General features: G+C 38.2%; 1 protein-coding gene across 1 annotated transcript in view; it reads right to left on the reverse strand.

The window, feature by feature from the left end:
• LOC145785359 (FERRY endosomal RAB5 effector complex subunit 3-like) overlaps positions 1 to 18431 on the reverse strand; it is a 116903-nt gene that overhangs the window by 35422 nt on the left and 63050 nt on the right. The window contains exons 6-7 of the mRNA XM_082597014.1: positions 9606 to 9848; positions 7432 to 7544 (exon numbers count right to left, since the gene is read on the reverse strand). Coding sequence (XP_082453140.1) covers positions 7432 to 7544; positions 9606 to 9848 — 356 coding nt within the window. The remainder of the gene's footprint in view (positions 1 to 7431; positions 7545 to 9605; positions 9849 to 18431) is intronic.

Genomic DNA, 18431 nt, shown 5'->3' on the forward strand with positions numbered 1-18431 from the left:
AAAACACTCATCCGAATAATACTTTGAGCCAGTTTTTATTTCAGTTCTCGCACCTTCATACATTGACATCACAGCTCTTAATAGGACCTCCGGTATACCTCTTTTTCTCAATTCATCACTTTCTCTATCAAAACCTTTCTTTAGATCAGGCATGAGCAACATTTTTTACTGGCTGGCCAAATACAAAATTTGAATGATAATGCAAAACAATGAGATATAACCTGTGATGGCTAGTAGGCGATACAGTGCTCATTTTCAGTATTAGCCTACGCTGAGTACCGTGCGGGCTGCACAAAACATGGCGGGCCACACTGCGGCTTGCAGCTTGCACATAAATGCACTAGATCAGGGGTGTGCATTTGTGCAAACTTGCAGCACCGCTGGGCCAAATACACACAACCAGCTTGGTCTGCAGGCCACAACTGGAAATATCTAGTGTTCGTTATATTAGAGTAGTAAAATATACTTCACTAAGAATTGCACTTAAATCACCAGGCACCGACATTAAGGCGATGTGAAAATCAAATAAATTTCAAAAATCAAAAATCGAATTATCACACAGGGTGACTATTGCTATCAGGGCTGGGGAGCCACTGCAAAAAAGCATAGGCTCCGGCGCTATCAAGCATTCATCCACTAGCTCCAGCTCCGGCGCTATAAATTTTTAAACAGCGGCTCCGATTCCATACTTTATCCGACTTATTCTTTTAAGCGGTAGCCTATGCGCTTAACCGATGTTTTTTATCAATTAAAAAGGTGAAATATTCACTCATTGCAAAGATTTTGGTGATACATTGCCTTTCTGGAGACCCCAATATCTCTGGCTACAGCAATCACAGAATCTCCCTTCTCTCACAAAGTCAAGGCACGAAGTTTTTCTTCCATTTGCTTCTTCTTTCAACCCATTTTAGTTTTTGAAATTTTTTTTGCAAAACCTCGAAACTTTGAGAAAATAAAAATTTTGTGCGATTTCACCTCCCTTACTGGAAAGCAACACTATGCACGCAAAGCAATGGCTTTACAGCGAAGTGTTGCAAGAGAGTAGGTAATGATGTAACTATAAGCGTTTTTGTGACGCAATGCTTTTGGCGGGAACAGTAAGCTAAGAACTTCTGCAGATTTTACATGTAAAGTTTTTTTTGCCGACTGAATGTAAAGATTTTTTTTGCCGGCACTGTACACAGTGATGAGCATTATCGGCGATAAATTTTTATCGCTTATTGTTATCGCTTAATTATTTTTTCAGTTATCGTTTATCGTTATCGCCAAAGGCAATATTTGATTATCGCCGATAATTAATTGCCGATAAATTTTATTTCGGATCAACACACAAGTGGAAAGATCATGAAAAGTAATATTTTTACTAGCCACCTAGTTAATGAAACTAAAATTAAAACCAGTTCTTCTTCAGTACCTGAAGTGTGTGTGCACAGGTCGTTATCAGGGGAGGGGGCACGCCCCCCTGCAGCGACGGCACTGACAACACAATAATTTTTAGAGTTGCAAATTGCAATGCAATGAAATGCATGCAACAAGTCTCTTGTTGTTTTGCTGCAATGGGCAATCGCGAGTGAATTTTACAATTAAAATGTAAGCGCACAGGCGCCACAACTTCCTTTGAAGCGAAGCGAAAAAAATCGGCAAGTGGTTTGTGAAAGTGTCGCAATACGAGGCCGCTTTTACATCGGAAACATGGTCTTTCGCGCCACCTCACGATCAACTATTTTTTTCTTGTGTTTTCTTTTTTCGTTGGAAGTGTAGTTTTTAGTAATTGTCGTAAAAAAATAAAATCTCTCTCGTCAAAACATGAAACTTACTGTTTTAAGCGCATTAAATCCTTAGATGAGTAGATTAACTAAAATTGCAAGAACTTGCCTTGAGACATGCGGTTACGTCACAAAGTCAGATTAAAAGACAAAATTCACACACAATAACAACACAAGATCGGTTATAGACTGTAAGATCGATTTTTTTCTAGCTTGGCGATATAACTTTAATCCAAACATAATAACCGAATGCATAAGTGCCATTTAACTTAAAAAGTTAGCCCACTTGTGCCAAAAGTAAAAGTACTTAAAAAAATTTTCTGAAAATTTAAACATTGCATAATTATGACCTAAAAAATATATCACAATTATTTTTTTCCTAATTGTGTTTGTACTTTTTGAGAAAAAAACCGTCCTATATATAAGACGCTAGGCAAATCCGTTATCAAATTTCACAAGTTTCTTGTGCGTAATGCTTAAGCGTTATTACATTTTACTTATCGCTCAAAGTGATAAATGGGAAATGTCTTGTTCACGTCTTGTCATGTCATTATTGTCATCGAGCATTTTATTGAAATGAAAGTTCAAAAAATATGAAGATGAAAATTAGCAAAGTAACACAACATCACTGAAACAAGTCATTGCGGAATATGATATTGCTTGAAGCATTTAACATGCAGACCGACATAACATTTTTTGCATCTTGTAGTAGTTTTTGCATGACAATAGGCGGATCGAGTTGCATGGTAAAATTATGCTAAATACAGTACAACCTTTCTCATTTACTGTAGCCTACCTATGCGACATAGCCTACCTCAATCGAATATTTTTATTCCCACTAATACAATGCTTACATTGTAATTCTTATCTCAACAACTCAGCGTTCTGCCATTGCTTTAATGATGGTGTTCACAAAAAAAAACAAAAAAAAATTATCTGAAATTATCAGTAAATTACGATAGCCTAATTATGTTATTGTTCTTAAACAAACACGACTACTTTGACAAGCTTGATGGATTTCACAGCATGCACATCTTTACTACAAATAACGCTTAAGATTACTGATAAATTTTCAAGCATTTTGCGTTTTTGGGAATTTTTTCAATTATTGCTGACTTTGCTGTAAACAGCCCTAGCAGAAACAAAATACAAAGGTTAGAATTTTTATGGTGTTTTCATTTGATTTAATTATTTTGCCTACTGCACGTAAGCGGCAGTGTAACTCAATTGATAAAAGCATCCAACTGGTATCTGAAGGTATTATTATAAACACGCAGGTTACCTCAGTGGTTTGATTCTGGATCAAGAGGTTGAAGATTCGATACCCACTGCTGCTATTGCGATTCTATTTATGCATAACTTACAAAAAGTTTTGTCCCTTTACAGTATATTATGTTCGATTTTTCGGCATGTTGATGAAAACAGTTCGTGCTGCATGGGATGGGGCAGCGCTATATAATCAAGAAAAAAAAATATTGTTATCGGACATTATCGGCGATAATTTATCGCTTATCGTTATCGCTTAACTTTTTTTTGATTTATCGATTATATCGTTATCGCTTAACTGAAAAATGAGTTATCGCGCCCAACACTGACTGTACATCAGATTGGATTTGGTTTGGGATTTCAGGTTTTGATTCAAATAAACGATTGATACGTTTAAGCAGTATACTATTAACCGATTTCGTCTGTATTCAATACTGGAGCTGGAGCTGATAAATATTTTGTAGCTCCAGCTCCGGCTCCACAAGAAATGTTTAAAAAGGCTCCAGCTCCGGCTCGGAGAAAATGCTCGACTCCAACGCTCCAGCTCCGGCTCCCCAGCCCTGATTGCTATGTAGAGTATTTCTGTAAAATTTCACGCAAAAATATTCAGTAACCTTAAACATGCAGTTAATTTTGTCGTTGGCATTTGTTGCCAGCACAGAGCTGCCGGGTACAAATTTTTTGAAGAAAAAAACTTTGTTTATTTTTTTTTATGTAAAAACTTCCAACTTTCACAACCACAACAACAATTACATATGACGCGACTGCTAGTTTCACTTTTAGGTAAAGGCTGGCGGTGTACGGTAAGATATTAAACAATCACCTGGCAACCCTATTTTTGCTTGGTCAGCAAAAACTGATGATATTAAAGCCTTTTTTCACTTCTATGGCAAGAGTAGGAATGCACTGTGCATAAGATGACACTTTGGTTTTGTTGTGGTAATAAGTATTGCATAATCACACAACACACTGCATTAATATTCGATTGTTTTCGCCGATTTACATTTGTTTTTTGACAGACATACTAACTGCAACTCAACCAATGGTAGCTTACACATCAACCAACCAACTTTATATGTGCTTGTAAATCGTGCACAAACGAATGAAAAATAAAGACAATAAACAAGAAACAATGGTGAATATCAAAAACATTATACTGCAGCCAATGAAAGAAAGTCAGATTTCGTGTCTGCTTTCGACAAGACCCTACGCGAAGCAATTCTCGCCCTAATGAAACCATCCCGTCGTTGATGGCCAACAACACTTCCACAGGCGCTAGTGACTTCCCTAATGAGGCGCACCACAGCCTGAGTATGGGCAGGAAAATGAGGGCATTCAAACTTTGTGTTTATCAAACCCTTTAGTTCATCCATGGTCAAGTGTGAAGTAAGGATGCAACCTAGTTCGTACCCTGAACAGTTCGTACCCTGAAAAAATCGAGAGAAAAAATTAAAAAAAGCGGAAGTCGCTGATCGCAGTTTCCGCAAACATTTTTAAATTTTCCCCCTGAAAAGATCGAGAGAAAGATAGCACAAAGCCGAAGTCGCTGATCGCAGTTTCCGCTAACCCTAACGCTAACTCTCACTCATCGCAGTTTCCGCAAACATTTTTTCGCAGTTTCCGCTAACCCTAACCATAGACTAATCTATGCTCTAACCTTAACCTTCGCTGATCGCAGTTTCCGCTAACATTTTTCCGTAGTTTTCGCTAACCCTTACCCTAACCATAGAGTAATCTATGCTCTAACCCTAACACTCGCTGACCGCAGTTTCCACAAACATTTTTCGGCAGTTTTTGCTAACCTTTACCCTAACCATAGAGTAATCTATGCTCTAACCCTAACCCTCGCTGATTGCAGTTTCCGCAAATATATTTCCGCAGTTTTTGCTAACCCTAACCCTCGAGTTTGTTTGCGGAAACTCCGATCAGCGAGTTCGGCTTTGTGCTATTAAACTGCAATCAGCGACTTCGGCTTTTTTAATTTTTTCTCTTGATCTTTTCAGGGTACGAACTGTTCAGGGCACGAACTAGGTTGCACCCGTGAAGTAAGGATAAACTCAGTAAGCGGGCATTGTCCCAATCAATTAAAGAGCACAGTGAGTTGGCATCAATATTTAATTTTGGAGGGTAAAAGTGCGGACAGAAACATCACCAGAGTTACTGCCTTTGCGAATATTTTCTAACACGTTCACAGCAAAAGATGGCAGAGCAGGATCATCACTGGATACCAGAGCATTGTTACATTCAGATGTACCAGGTGCAGCTGGTTCGAAAGGAGAGTATTTTATTCATCAATTGCTGTAGAAAACTGCTGTTTGTTCCAGTTCTCTTCCTGTATCACTTGTGACTTCTTTGCTGCAGCGAAATCATCTACTCGCTGTTGTTTGAAGCTCTTAAAAAAGAAATTTTTTGTGTGAATGATAAATGTAAATAACACAAAATAATCCATGTAAATCAGTTCGGTTTGTTTTTATTTTTGACTGTCACAACGAAAAACAATATATGCCAAACATAACAAATAATATACTTTCTGACAAATAGCAGCAAAAAGCAGTGATAGTCAAGATCTTCTAGCACGACTAGCTTTAGTGAAACCACGAGCCTGCCTTTACAGACATAGAAATCAGAACATATGGATCACCTTCCGGCAAGGAAATGCTTAAGGAAAAGTAAAAACCCTTAACCTCCTATTATTTAGAGTTGGTTGCACTACATCTGCAATGGTGAAGTGGGGTTGTAGAAATGGCAGTAACCCCATTCTCTTTCTCATATGGCTCCAATCAACAAATGTTGTTAGAAGAGCCACGTCAATGACAACAACTGACCAACCCCAGTACACAACATGGAACCTGTCTCTGCATGACCCTGTTATCAAAGAATATGCTTATACAAGCCTGTGATTGAACAGAAGTTTGGTACATTTCATGGAAAATTAATAAACAAAAAAATTTGAAAAGACATGTTAGAACTCAGCTTTTTGTAAACTCTTATTTGAAGCGTTTTCGTTGTCCTTTTGTCAAGAGGCCCAATTTGGTATAATGGTGCTTCTACTCCACGATTGAGTTGAATTAACACGATGGTACCGTATATGATGCTTTGGCAAGGTCACTCGCAACTTTGTTGAAAAGAGAATAGTTAGCTTTTTTTCCAGCTTCCTGAAAAAATAATTCCTTAAGAGTGCTCTCTCTGTAAACGTGCAATTAATTACAGTATTTTAACACATAAAGGTTTTGAAAAGTGTGTGCTATTTGGTTATTGTACGGTGTACTGTTCATTTATGAAAGCTATATATCAGCATGTTTAACAACTGGTACCCTTCATCCATATGAAAATATACGAGTTCGTCTAGGCCTATGTTTTATGCCACTACCAAGCTTAATCAAAACCTGTCAGAGAAAAAATAGTGAAGTACTTTAGTATCACCTTCAACAAAGCACAGAATGCAAGAACATCTCATAGTGTTGGTAAATCAGCAGTGGATAGCTCCTTGGAGGGTCCAATGACAGAAGAGCTTTCAATGCTTCCTACTCTCTTTTTAGAAGTTTTAGGCGTTATTTAACAGTTAACAATGCTACCAACAGGAAGGTCAGCTTGATGAACTAAAAATAATATGTGAAGAGATTAATGTAATTTCTTGAAAAAAAGATAATCTACATAGGCTACAGCACACACAACTAAGAATTTAAGTGCTGAAAACTTAGTTGTCTGAGCCTTCCGTAATACTATGAACTTTATTAGTGTCATTCTCAAAGCTACATATCAAAAATGCAGAACAACAAAAACAGCAACTTCACCTGAATAAGCAGTTCTTATTCCAGAAGACCTGATAATTACAGACATTGCCTCCTCCTTTACACAATTTGGAAAACCTAGCCTAACCTAACTTTGAACCGAAGCCTGAATGATTATTTAACAACCAAGCATAAAGTTATAAACTTCTTATCTGAATTCTGAATTTTGCAGCCTTATCTTCAGTATATAATCAGTATCAAGCTATAAATCTCTTGTCTCAGGACTCTCAACAGCAGACAGCAATTGCTCGCGCGCGTGTGTGCGGCACACAACACGTTTTCCCTAACTAGCCATTCAGAGCGCGCTATCTGGGTCACGTGGATTGATGCGTTGTGATAGCATTTTTTGTGGAATCACCTTGCAAGAATTAGAAAATACTAACCTAAAATGCTTACATGTTTACGGATACTGGATTTTATTGCATAAAACTTCACAAAAATACTCTACACAACAGTAGTCACCCTGTGTGATAATTCAATTTTGTCCATTCAAATTTCACATCGCCTTAACCGACATGTCTTGTGGACGCTGAAATTTTTGGACATGTTTTTTCTTGTGGACGCTGAAAAAGTTTCACAACCACAACCAAGTTTCACAACCCACTCACCAGTTTGTACACTGCTTTGGTAACCCAGTCGTTGGTCGGCAAATACAATGAGTGCAGAAAGAGAAGAAGAGTATAGTGACATAGCTGTTTGGAACCGCTGAGCTTCTATTTCCCTAAAAAAGAAGTGCTATGTGTCATGTTGCAAAAGTACCTAAGTAGGGGGGGGAGTAGCCTAAGCACGGGGATAGGGGGATTCAACTTTAACTTTGATTGTTGAAAGCAAGAACATGTTTAAAGAACCCTGGAAAAATTTTGTTTTTAAATTTTACTTAAAATCCCCAAAACTAGGAAATTACATTTTTCACATCGAAGACCTAGTTTTTGCATTATCCAAAGCTTTTTCACTCATTCGCAGGGTGAAAAGTATAAATATCTTCAAGATGGGTCATACTCATATGTGAAACAGATTGCAAGCCATATCATCAGCGATTGCAGACTAAATGAAGCGAAAGGCCTGCGTGTCTTGCATGCCTAGGGATGTTGTTTTTTGTGCTTGTTTTTTTTTTTTAAACAGGTTAAATCGTTTTTTTGCATCAACCATCTGTCTAAAATTTAAATGCTGGAACAAAATTTGTATATGTACGACTGTACGTCTCTGTAATATGTGTCTCTGCTATATATAATCAATCAGTAGAGAGTACTACACTAAACTGGAAAAATTCAAGTTTATCAAATTTGTCAGTACAAGCTTATTCAAATAAAAGGCTTTATTCTATTGGAAAAGTTTAGCAACAAAATTTTGTTTTTGAATATTATTAGATTTGAATTGAAAGAACTTGAACTTGCCGATTTTAGTGTGGTACTTTCTACCTTTTTTTACTGATTAAATTAACCTGTATCAGTCGGTCCAACTGTAAATTCACCAATTAGATTTTAAAGAACATTTACAGATCATGCTTCTCGGCAGTCGAGTGCAGCAAGAATTGCTAACTGTTCTATGGTGAGTAGTCAGGTAGTGCTGATGCCAGGTAGGTCGCTCCTTCTGAACAGTTTACTCATCATAACAGGCTATCGTATATGCAGTGAAAGAAATAAACAAAGAAAATCAAGACAACCAACAAAGAAGATAGACTGTTAACATGGTCGTCACTGAAACAGCATTTCCCAGGATTTATGATCCGAACAGCCCTCATCATTGATAGCACATGGAGTTGGGTGGCTCATTGGTACCACTTGCTGAGCATGTGACCACACTTTTGAATTACAGAATTAAGGCAAAACTGCAGTAAACTAATTAAGTTATTCAGCAGCTATAGTTTTACAGTTTCTTTTGCAGTAAATGAAAACAGTTGTTACTTGAAAGGAAGGTAGTACAAAATGTATCCAAGAAGCATAATGTGTTATGTAGATGAATGCTGGGCAACAAAGACGATAGATAGCCAATTAAGCAAGTGCAAATGACAGAAATAAGAATGAGTAGAATGATGTGTGGCAAGAGAAATGATGCATGGAGAAAGTGGACGGATATTGAGAAATAACCTGCTTGCATCCGGACATCATTTAAGATGGCTTGGACATGTTGAACAAACGGATGAAAATAACTTGACAAAGCCAGTTTGTAATGAGTTAGTGACTAGACAAGTGAAATAAATAAGACCATTGAAGAAAATAGAAGACACTGTGTAGGATGACCCATCAAAAAATAATTTAAAAATTGAAGATGCCAACGACAGAGAGAAATAGAAGAATCACTGGAGACAAGTGGTTGACCTTTATGTTATGGGATGAAGACCAGGCGTATTTGAAGCAAAATGGAGAGTTGCTACTACAAAAAAAAGTATGAAACGATAAGAAATAATATAAAAAAACAAAAAATGGTGACTAAAGTCGTTTATAACCGTCCCTGTGCATGACAAGACAAACGATTGGCTGCTCACTCTGCCTCTGTGTGATAATTAATCTGGAGTAGTAAAAACATACATACCTAACCCCAGTCTCATACAAAGAACTGATGGATTGCACTAACCAAAGGAGTGGTGTTGTGTCTTCTCAATGGTATGTAATCAAAAAATTGTTAGTCGGAATTTTTGTAATAGGTTACCGGTATATTTATTCAATTATGCACCATTCATGTGCTTTGAAAGTTATGAACTCTATGACGTTTTAAAGCTTATAAATTTGCAATTGAATAAGAAATAAAAGTTATATACTTGTAGCTGCAAATACAAAGTTACCCTTCATCAGAGTAGCGCCCAAAGTTGAGGATGTCGGTGACTATAAGCCGTATATTGTGCATTGTCTTCAACTGAGCTCCAAGATTGATGGTGAAACTTTCTTCCATTTGGATACTCCTAGAGCTTGCATTGGTTTTCAAGCTAGCAATGGATGACGCAGAATGGACAGCAGGCAAAGAAAAGTCATCCAGGTTTTTCAAGGGCACCACCACATCCTCATCAATAATTTTCTTGATGATTTTGCTAATCAACAATATATAATGATCATACACAAATATGGAAAGTTCTAGTGAAGTTGGTTTTCAATCGGTATTTGAGATTTTAAACTTAAGTATCTCGACCTACCGGTCATGACCGCAAATGGAGTAGCAAATTGTCATTTTGGGGTCACAAAATAAACTAAAAGTATGAATTTAGTAGGTACCGTACATTGTACAACCCATTAAGAAGTCGCACAAAAATACTTCATAAATAGGGCCGCAAATCAAGTTTGAGAAGCCTTGCTCTAAACCAGTAATAGGGCATTTAGTCAGATCAAATCCCTGAAATGAGATGTTTCCCAAAGACTTAGATTTGGGTCGCGCTCAAAAAAGTTTGGAAACCACTCGATGCAGATATTGTAAATAACAACAGCTGTTAGAAAATTGAATTGTTTTCCTTTTTCTTCAAAATATGACATTGGTGTGAAGGCTTCCTTCTAATGGATTCCTTAGTCAACATAACTTAGCACTAGCATGTTGAATGAAGTTTATATCTCAACTAGTAGTAAGTCTATTAGCCCCAGGAGTTGCTAGGGATTAGCCTAGTTTTCAGCCTGGTTCACCTCTACACCACGTTGAGGCATCTCCATAAGATGGGGGCTGAACAAAGTCAGCTCCCTAGACACTCCGATTTTGTAGAGGTACCAACACTCACATCTGAAGATGAAGATAAGATCTCCTTTTATAACCAGCTCACACATACTATCCAAAAAGTTCCTTATCTAGACAAACTTGTCGTGCTAGGTGACTTCAATGCCAGAGTTGGCAGGGACCATCACATGTGGAAGGGTGTCATAGGCCATCATGGTATTGGGAAATGCAATGCAAACGGAGAACTTCTGCTGGGTCTTTGTGCTGAACAAAATCTAATCGTAACAAACACTCTTTTCCAATTACCTCACCGTCGTAAGGCTACATGGAGACACCCTCGCTCCAAGAAATGGCACACCCTTGACTATGTCCTCACAAGAACAAAAGACCGAGAAGATGTGAAACTCACACGCTCTATGCCAGGAGCAGATGACTGCTGGACAGATCATCGCCTTCTGATATGCCGCCTGAACATTCAGATCCGTAGACCAACTAGACGCATCTCGGCAAACATTTCCCATGGTCGTTTTGACTGTAGCAAGCTTCATGATCCCAACACCTTGCAATCCTTCCAAGAAGCTATTGATAAAAACCTGCATGATTTAAACCTTCTAGATAACGCCACAGTTGAAGACCAATGGACTACACTCCGAGACGCGATGTCCGCTGCAGCTAAAGCAACAATTGGTTACAAACACAAGAAAAAGCAGGACTGGTTTGATGAAAACGACGAAGAAATCACCAACCTTATTGAAAGTAAACAATGTGCACGACTCACTTTGGAAAATAATCCTTCTCCAACCAACAAACTAAAACATCGACAAGCTGCCACAGCATGCCAAAAAGGAATTCGTAAGGCGCAAAAGAAGTGGTGGCAACAGAAAGCTGAAGATCTGCAAAAATATGCCGACCAACGAGATATGCGCATTGCGCAGCTTTTACGCTGCGACGAAAGAAATCTTTGGACCGACTAAGTCATCAGTAGGGGGTCTAAAAGACGCAGCTGGCTCAAACATTATCACTGACACCGAAGGAATCATTGATCGTTGGAAGTCGCATTTTGAAACATTGCTAAATAACCACTCATCTCCTCACAGTGACCTTCTCCGCAATACTCCACAATATCCCACCCGCGATTGGATGTCCACACCACCTACACTGAATGAACTCAATAAGGCTATCAAACACATGAAGAAAAACAAAGCTCCGGGACCAGACAACATTCCGCTAGAGTTTCTTCTTTACGGAGGACCCCAGGTAAAGGACCGCCTAATGCAGCTGATTCTTATGATATGGGAAACAAAAACACTTCCAAGCGACTTTAGAGATGCGAATATAGTTACAGTGTTTAAGAAAAGAGATAGAGAAGATTGTAACAACTACCGTGGTATCTCACTCCTCAGCATCACTAGCAAGATCTTTGCCCGCATTCTCCTTGATCGTCTTATCACGCTAGCAGAGGACGTACTCCAAGAGTCCCAATGTGGCTTTAGACCTTCTCGCGGCACTGTAGATATGATCTTTTGTGCTCGACAACTCCAAGAAAAGTGTCAAGAACAACAACAACCTCTTTCATTTATCTTTTGGGACCTGAAGAAGGCATTTGATAAAGTTCCTCGACCTGCTATGTGGTCTGTTCTTGCTCGGTTTGGATGCCCTGACGACTTTATTACCCTGATCCGTGCTCTCCATGATGGCATGCTTGGCAGAGTCTGTTACCAAAACACCCTCTCCGACCCATTTCCCGTTACAGGTGGACTCAAATGACTTTTGCCCACGTCTTTTCCATCATAGACTGGGCCTCCAAAGCCACATATGACATCACCATCCAAAACCAAATTCAATTTGAAGACAAAACCAATGCTCGGACACGAGCTGGAGCCGACGAGTAGTAAGTAGTAATATAACGAAATATAATTTCGGCGGCCATTTTGAAAATCAATATGGCGGATAATTGCAAAGTGGTTAACGCTCGGTATCTAAGTGTGGTTCTAATGGATTCCTTGACCCTCAAAACATAGGATTAGCATGTTTGATGAAGTTTCTAAGTTTATTAAAAGCTGAGATAGAGTAAAATATATATTTTGCAACGGTCATTTTGAAAATTCAAAATGGCGGCCATGCGGACATCTCTGCAAATGTAATTAACGCTTTTCGGATTTCTTATGGTCTAAGCTTTCCGAAAATGTATAGGTTTGCTAATCTCCCAAAATTTTGAACGAAAATCTTTATATTGACATAGTGAACCGGACTATTTGTTTTGTTTGACAATGTACAATGGGACAGAGCCGTGGCCACGTAGGCCACGGACAGAGCACATTACTAGGTTTAGAAGTATGCAGCCTACTTGTTTTGAACTTTTGTAAAAAAACAAAGTTGCACGTCTACTGATTACACTGGTCAACACACATTTTGGTGCCAAGAAAGTTTTAACGGTTTTGGGGTATTTTGATGCCGGTGAATCCGAAAATGACCTTGGTTTTTACGAATTGGCTCTAACTTTTGAGATATTCCATGATTTTACTCCAAAAAAGTGCTAAAAATATGCAAATTTTGACATTGGTATTTTCTTTGTGCTATAACTTTGATGAGACCTTGTCTGGCCTTTACAAGCATGTCCATACCTTATTCTTACATTTTTGATGCCATTCTGTGAAATATGACAATTGTTATTGCAGAGATCCTTCTATAGGCAAATCATGTTTTATGCAAAAATCAAGCAAAAATAAAAAAATAAAAATATTAGCAGTAAACAACAGATTTTCGTTTGCAAAAACAGGTTTCAAAGCACAAACACTACTTTTAGTAACAATCGAAGTAGCCTACATTTCGTAAATTGTTTAAGCACATTAATCAATTACATAATGCGAAAAGATTAGTCAATGTTTACAAATTTTCTTTCATAAGACTTTCTGGAATGTTATGTGGCCAAGCAGTCACGTTGGAGACTCCAACAGTAGTCAGCCATCATGTGGGCATCCCACCTGCCCTGGTACCGCTCTTCTATGACCTTAATGTCCTAGTGGAACCTTTCTCCGTGCTCTTCACTTAGGTCACCAAGGTTTGAAGGAAAACGATCTAAGTGGCTGAAGAGAAAGTGAACCTTGATACTCATCTTCACACCTAAATCTTTGAACTAGGAAAGCATATCTTCAACCAATTCTTGGTAATTTACAGATTTTTAGTTTCCAAAGAATTTCTGTGTGACTAAACCAAACGACTGCCATGCAACAGTCTCCTTGTCTGTGATAGACTGCACAAAACGTGCATCTTTTATGAGCTTGCGGATTTGAGGGCCATCAAAAATGCCTGCTTTCAGCTTTTTGATGGTCAAAACAGGAAATGCTCTGCAAATATTAGCCAAATATGAGCCAGGCTCAAGATCATGCGGCGCTGGTTCCACAGTCGGGTCATTTCATTATAATACAGACAAAATTTTTAAATATTGGCACCACCTAATTTTTTTTATTGACTTAAAACATGCTTCTCACTTTTCTGAGAAGAATGGTGCTAATTTGATGAAAATCAGACAAGTGGTTCTCGAGTTACAAGTGAAATAACCTTAGCCACTAGGTGGCTTCATAGATAAGGAGCAATAGAAAAACGGCAATATCTCAAGAACCGCTCAACATATTTGAATAATTTTTAGCTCTACCCCAATGTTTTCTGGGGTGGGCTATCTGTTTATGAACACTAAAACAAGTGTTGGCTACTACTTTTTGAGATAAAAAGAAATTGACCTCTTGTCTACATCAGGGATCTGTCCTGTTATCTCTTCTGTTTAACATCTACACTCACGACCTGCCAAACACATCATACGCAAAGTATGCAGGGTCTGCTACTATTCGGCTAGTCCGATTGGGCTAGTCCGATTCGGCTACAGCCCGATTCGGCTAGTCTGATTTGGCTAGTCCGATTGGGCTAGTTCCCTATTTGGCTACAGTCTTTATCAGTTAGTTCCCTATTCGTCAATTTTTTGAAAATCCAACGATAATCCTTCTGTAATCCAACAAAATCCTTCTGTAAATCCAACGACGCCTTCTGTTTATTTAGAGAATTTTGTATTTTATTCCACAATAGGCTATCGTTTCTTTTGCATTCTTGCATTTTATCCAGTGTTTACCTTTGAGTGCCTTCCCAGACGGCAAAATCAGTCATTTTTACATTGATTCAACGTCTGCAGACGTTAAATCAATGTAAAAATGGCGGATTTTACTGTCTGGGTGAGCTGTGTAATAAATTAAAGCCTTCGGTTGCGTCATAATGAATTGCGTGTAATTACCACCCCTTGACGGAGGAGCAAGACTACGCGCGCCGGTATTTAAAAGAGAATAGCTGAGAAAAAAGTGGGAAGCGAGGTAAAGTTGTTTACCATAGAAATGCTTGTCACAAAGCAATAACGAAATTCTGGAAAACCTTTTCGAATGCGTTGATTAATCATTTTAATTGAGAAAGAAAGCCAGAAGTAGACATTTTGTTATTCAGGTTAAAGTGAAACCACTCTACGTTGGACTAAAGTTCAAAGTAACTATCAAATTGCCTTGCAAAGCGGAAGATCAAAGTTCGCAAAACCGGTCGTAAAGTTGATTTTGCTCAAAAATTAGGTCGTTGAAATCAATGCTTAATTACTCGTAACTTTCACGTGATATAGCCTAGGCCTAATTTTTTTTTGTAGTCAGAGTGTAAAGATGGAAGTTTGATATTATCGAAATGAATCGTCGGTTACTACTTACCGCCGGTTAAATCTCTAAATTGATGGACCCTGCATTATCGTAAAAACTGTCCGTCCGCGCATTTGCCACTTTGACTATATATGATAATATATGACTTTGTTTTAGAGCATCAAATTTATGCTATCTCCGTAATTAATAACTCGTATGTAAGTTTTTACGTGTATTTTGAACATAGGCCCCTAAGCTGTGGGGGCCTGGCCCCGACGCATATTTCTGCGTGGGGGCAACTTTTTATGCTGTATTGATACATAAAACAATAGATGAACTAGCGATCGGCAGCAGGAAAACATTTTTTGAATGCAAACCGCAACAGATTCGCAATAAATAATCACTACAACGAGTAGCAATGCTACAATCCCACACCAGACAACAAAACCTGTCATTTTTACATTACATTTTAACGTCTGCAGACGTTGAATCAATGTAAATATGATTGATTTTGCTGCATGGGACATAGCAAAAATCTACCATTTTGTGTCGATTCAATATCATCAGATGTTGAGTGCACCCAAAAAAAAAAAAACATAATTTGCTACGTAGACGGAGCGTGCGTTTAGCTTTATGAGCTTGCAAACAGACTTGATGTCGCTTTCGAAAGGCGAAACCTCTGCACTGCAGTGAATTGCGCGGTGCCCAGTGAATCGCTCGCTGTGAAAATGAACTTGAAGTCTCGGCCCGAGGTAACCACTAACCAATGCAACAAGGGCTGGTACAAACCGCATTGTGCACATGCCGCATAATCAACGCAGTAACGGACTCACGCAAACTGAATGGCGCACACACGACCGTTGCCATAGAAACCCGATCAAAGGCGGAATATGCGCAATTGCGCATCTTTTGTTTCATCTGTAACGCGAAAACGGGCGTTTTACAGCGGTCAGTCATCAGTTGCGATATTGCAGTGAAAAGGGAGCAATGTCAAGTCGAAAACTTAATCAAACGTCTCTCCGTAACTATTTTTCAAGGGCTGTTTGCGGATGTCAGCAACTTTTAAATTTATTCAAGGTGACGCGTTGCTGAATTGATGTAAACATGAATGATTTTACTTTCCACAGGTATATTTTCAAGCGTATGATCAAGTTAGTATTTGCATTCCATTTTCAAAACATTGTCATTCCATTTACAGTGTACCTTTTAGTAAACCTTTTCGTCTCTTGTTTCATGCTAATAAATCTAGTTCGTTGCTAAACTTTATGTTGTGCTTAGCTTAAAGAGTCGCAGTCCATAACCGCTAGCTAACGCAGACGCATGTCATGTGTTTGCTTAAACGAAGTGGTCGAGTTTTGTTTATAATAATTAACGGGAGGTCGAACGTAGCGATAACTCCGAGTGTGGCAATAAAAGCAATCTTAGTATGACGGCATAATTACGTCATCCATCTGCGTGACATTTGCTGAATTTACATTGCTGCTGATGAAACACGCTTTCGCCCTCACGGCCAAAAAAATAGTTAGGCGCCTATGATTTTGAACAATAACACACTCAAACAACTAATAAAACACTTCTGTTTATCTCATTAACCTGTACTGTTAATCATGAAAAATGTTGTTTTGATGTAAAACACATATTTTGAACGTACCCAGACAAGAAAAATGACGGATTTTGCCGTCTGGGAAGGCACTCAAAGGTAAACACTGGATAAAATGCAAGAATGCAAAAGAAACGATAGCCTATTGTGGAATAAAATACAAAATTCTCTAAATAAACAGAAGGCGTCGTTGGATTTACAGAAGGATTTTGTTGGATTACAGAAGGATTATCGTTGGATTTTCAAAAAATTGACGAATAGGGAACTAACTGATAAAGACTGTAGCCAAATAGGGAACTAGCCCAATCGGACTAGCCGAATCGGGCTGTAGCCGAATAGGGTAATAGCCGAATCGGACTAGCCGAAACGGGCCATTCCGAAGTATGCATATGCCGATGCTTTAGCCATTAATAAATGGGTTAATAAATTGGGGTAAAACAGGTAAAGGTGAATCCCATACTTGATCCAAGCATCGGGGAGAGAAAATAAGGTGTAACTAAGGTCTGCTACTATTCGGCGAGTCCGATTCGGCAAGTTTCCTATTCGGCGAGAGCCTTTTTCAGCGAGTTCCCTATTCGGCAATTTTTTGAAAATCCAACGACGCCTTCTGCAAATCCAACGATTGAATATTATTCAATATTCAGACATTGAATCAATGTAAATACGAACTGTTAGGCTAATTGGGTTCTTTGAATCCTACGTCACCGTCTGTATGCAAACTTATCAATGACCGTCTGTATGCAAACGTCATCGTCTGTATGCAAATCTTTCTCCTTAATTTGCTTTTGACAACAATTTTTTTTGCATTTTTATCACTACCTTTTTAGTGAAAATATAATTGCATTTAAATCGCCATAAAATTATTTCACTTGTAACGTTTGTAAAACTTTTGGAAGTGAAATTGATTGAACAAAGTTTATTTGAACAGAAGTAGTATGTCTGTATTTTATTACATTTAATAATTATATATATTACATTTAATTAATTCCTGATGAGGACACACGTACGTGTCGAAAACGTTTGAGTTTATTTTATTTAATTATGTTATATTTTGTGTGAAATAAAGTATGCTAAACCTGCTAAAGTTACTATGTTTTATTTCTCTATTTAATTATATCTTTATTGTTATTTCCTTTTTTCTGAATCCGCATGGTCACACTGAGCCGGCTTCCTGCAATGTTTATTTTTCTGAGTCTTTTATGACATCACATCCAAGTTTTCGAATGCGAGACTCTCAAAGTAAAAACTTCGAGAAACTTGTCACTTTTTGAATTTCTTTTGTGTTAAATCGCCCTTGTTGCTCTTGCAAGTGTTAATTGTCGATCTATTTTACAATCGATGAAATAAAAGTTTTCCTTTTTCGCTTTCTTTTCTAGGTTTGGTGGCTGTGCATTTTCTACCTGATTTCAACGTTTAGCGATGTTAAAATGATGTAAAAACGGCAATTTCTGCTTGTTGGAATAACTAGGCTACGGTACCCGATAATTTCCTTTCAATCCAAGCTGTCGGCCACACATTTGGTTAGCCTTTTCATTATGTTACTACAATGTAAAAATGAACTGTAAGGCTAACTGGGTTCTTGCAACAAGTTTTTGCTGGTCAGGATAACTAGGCTATACGGTACCCGATAATTTCCTTTCAATCCAAGCTGTAGGCCACACATTTGTTGATCCAAACTAATCATTTTAACTATTCAAAAGTACTAACTTATAGA

Source organism: Aplidium turbinatum, chromosome 16 (genome assembly GCF_918807975.1).
Source record: "Aplidium turbinatum chromosome 16, kaAplTurb1.1, whole genome shotgun sequence".
Taxonomy (NCBI): domain Eukaryota; kingdom Metazoa; phylum Chordata; class Ascidiacea; order Aplousobranchia; family Polyclinidae; genus Aplidium; species Aplidium turbinatum.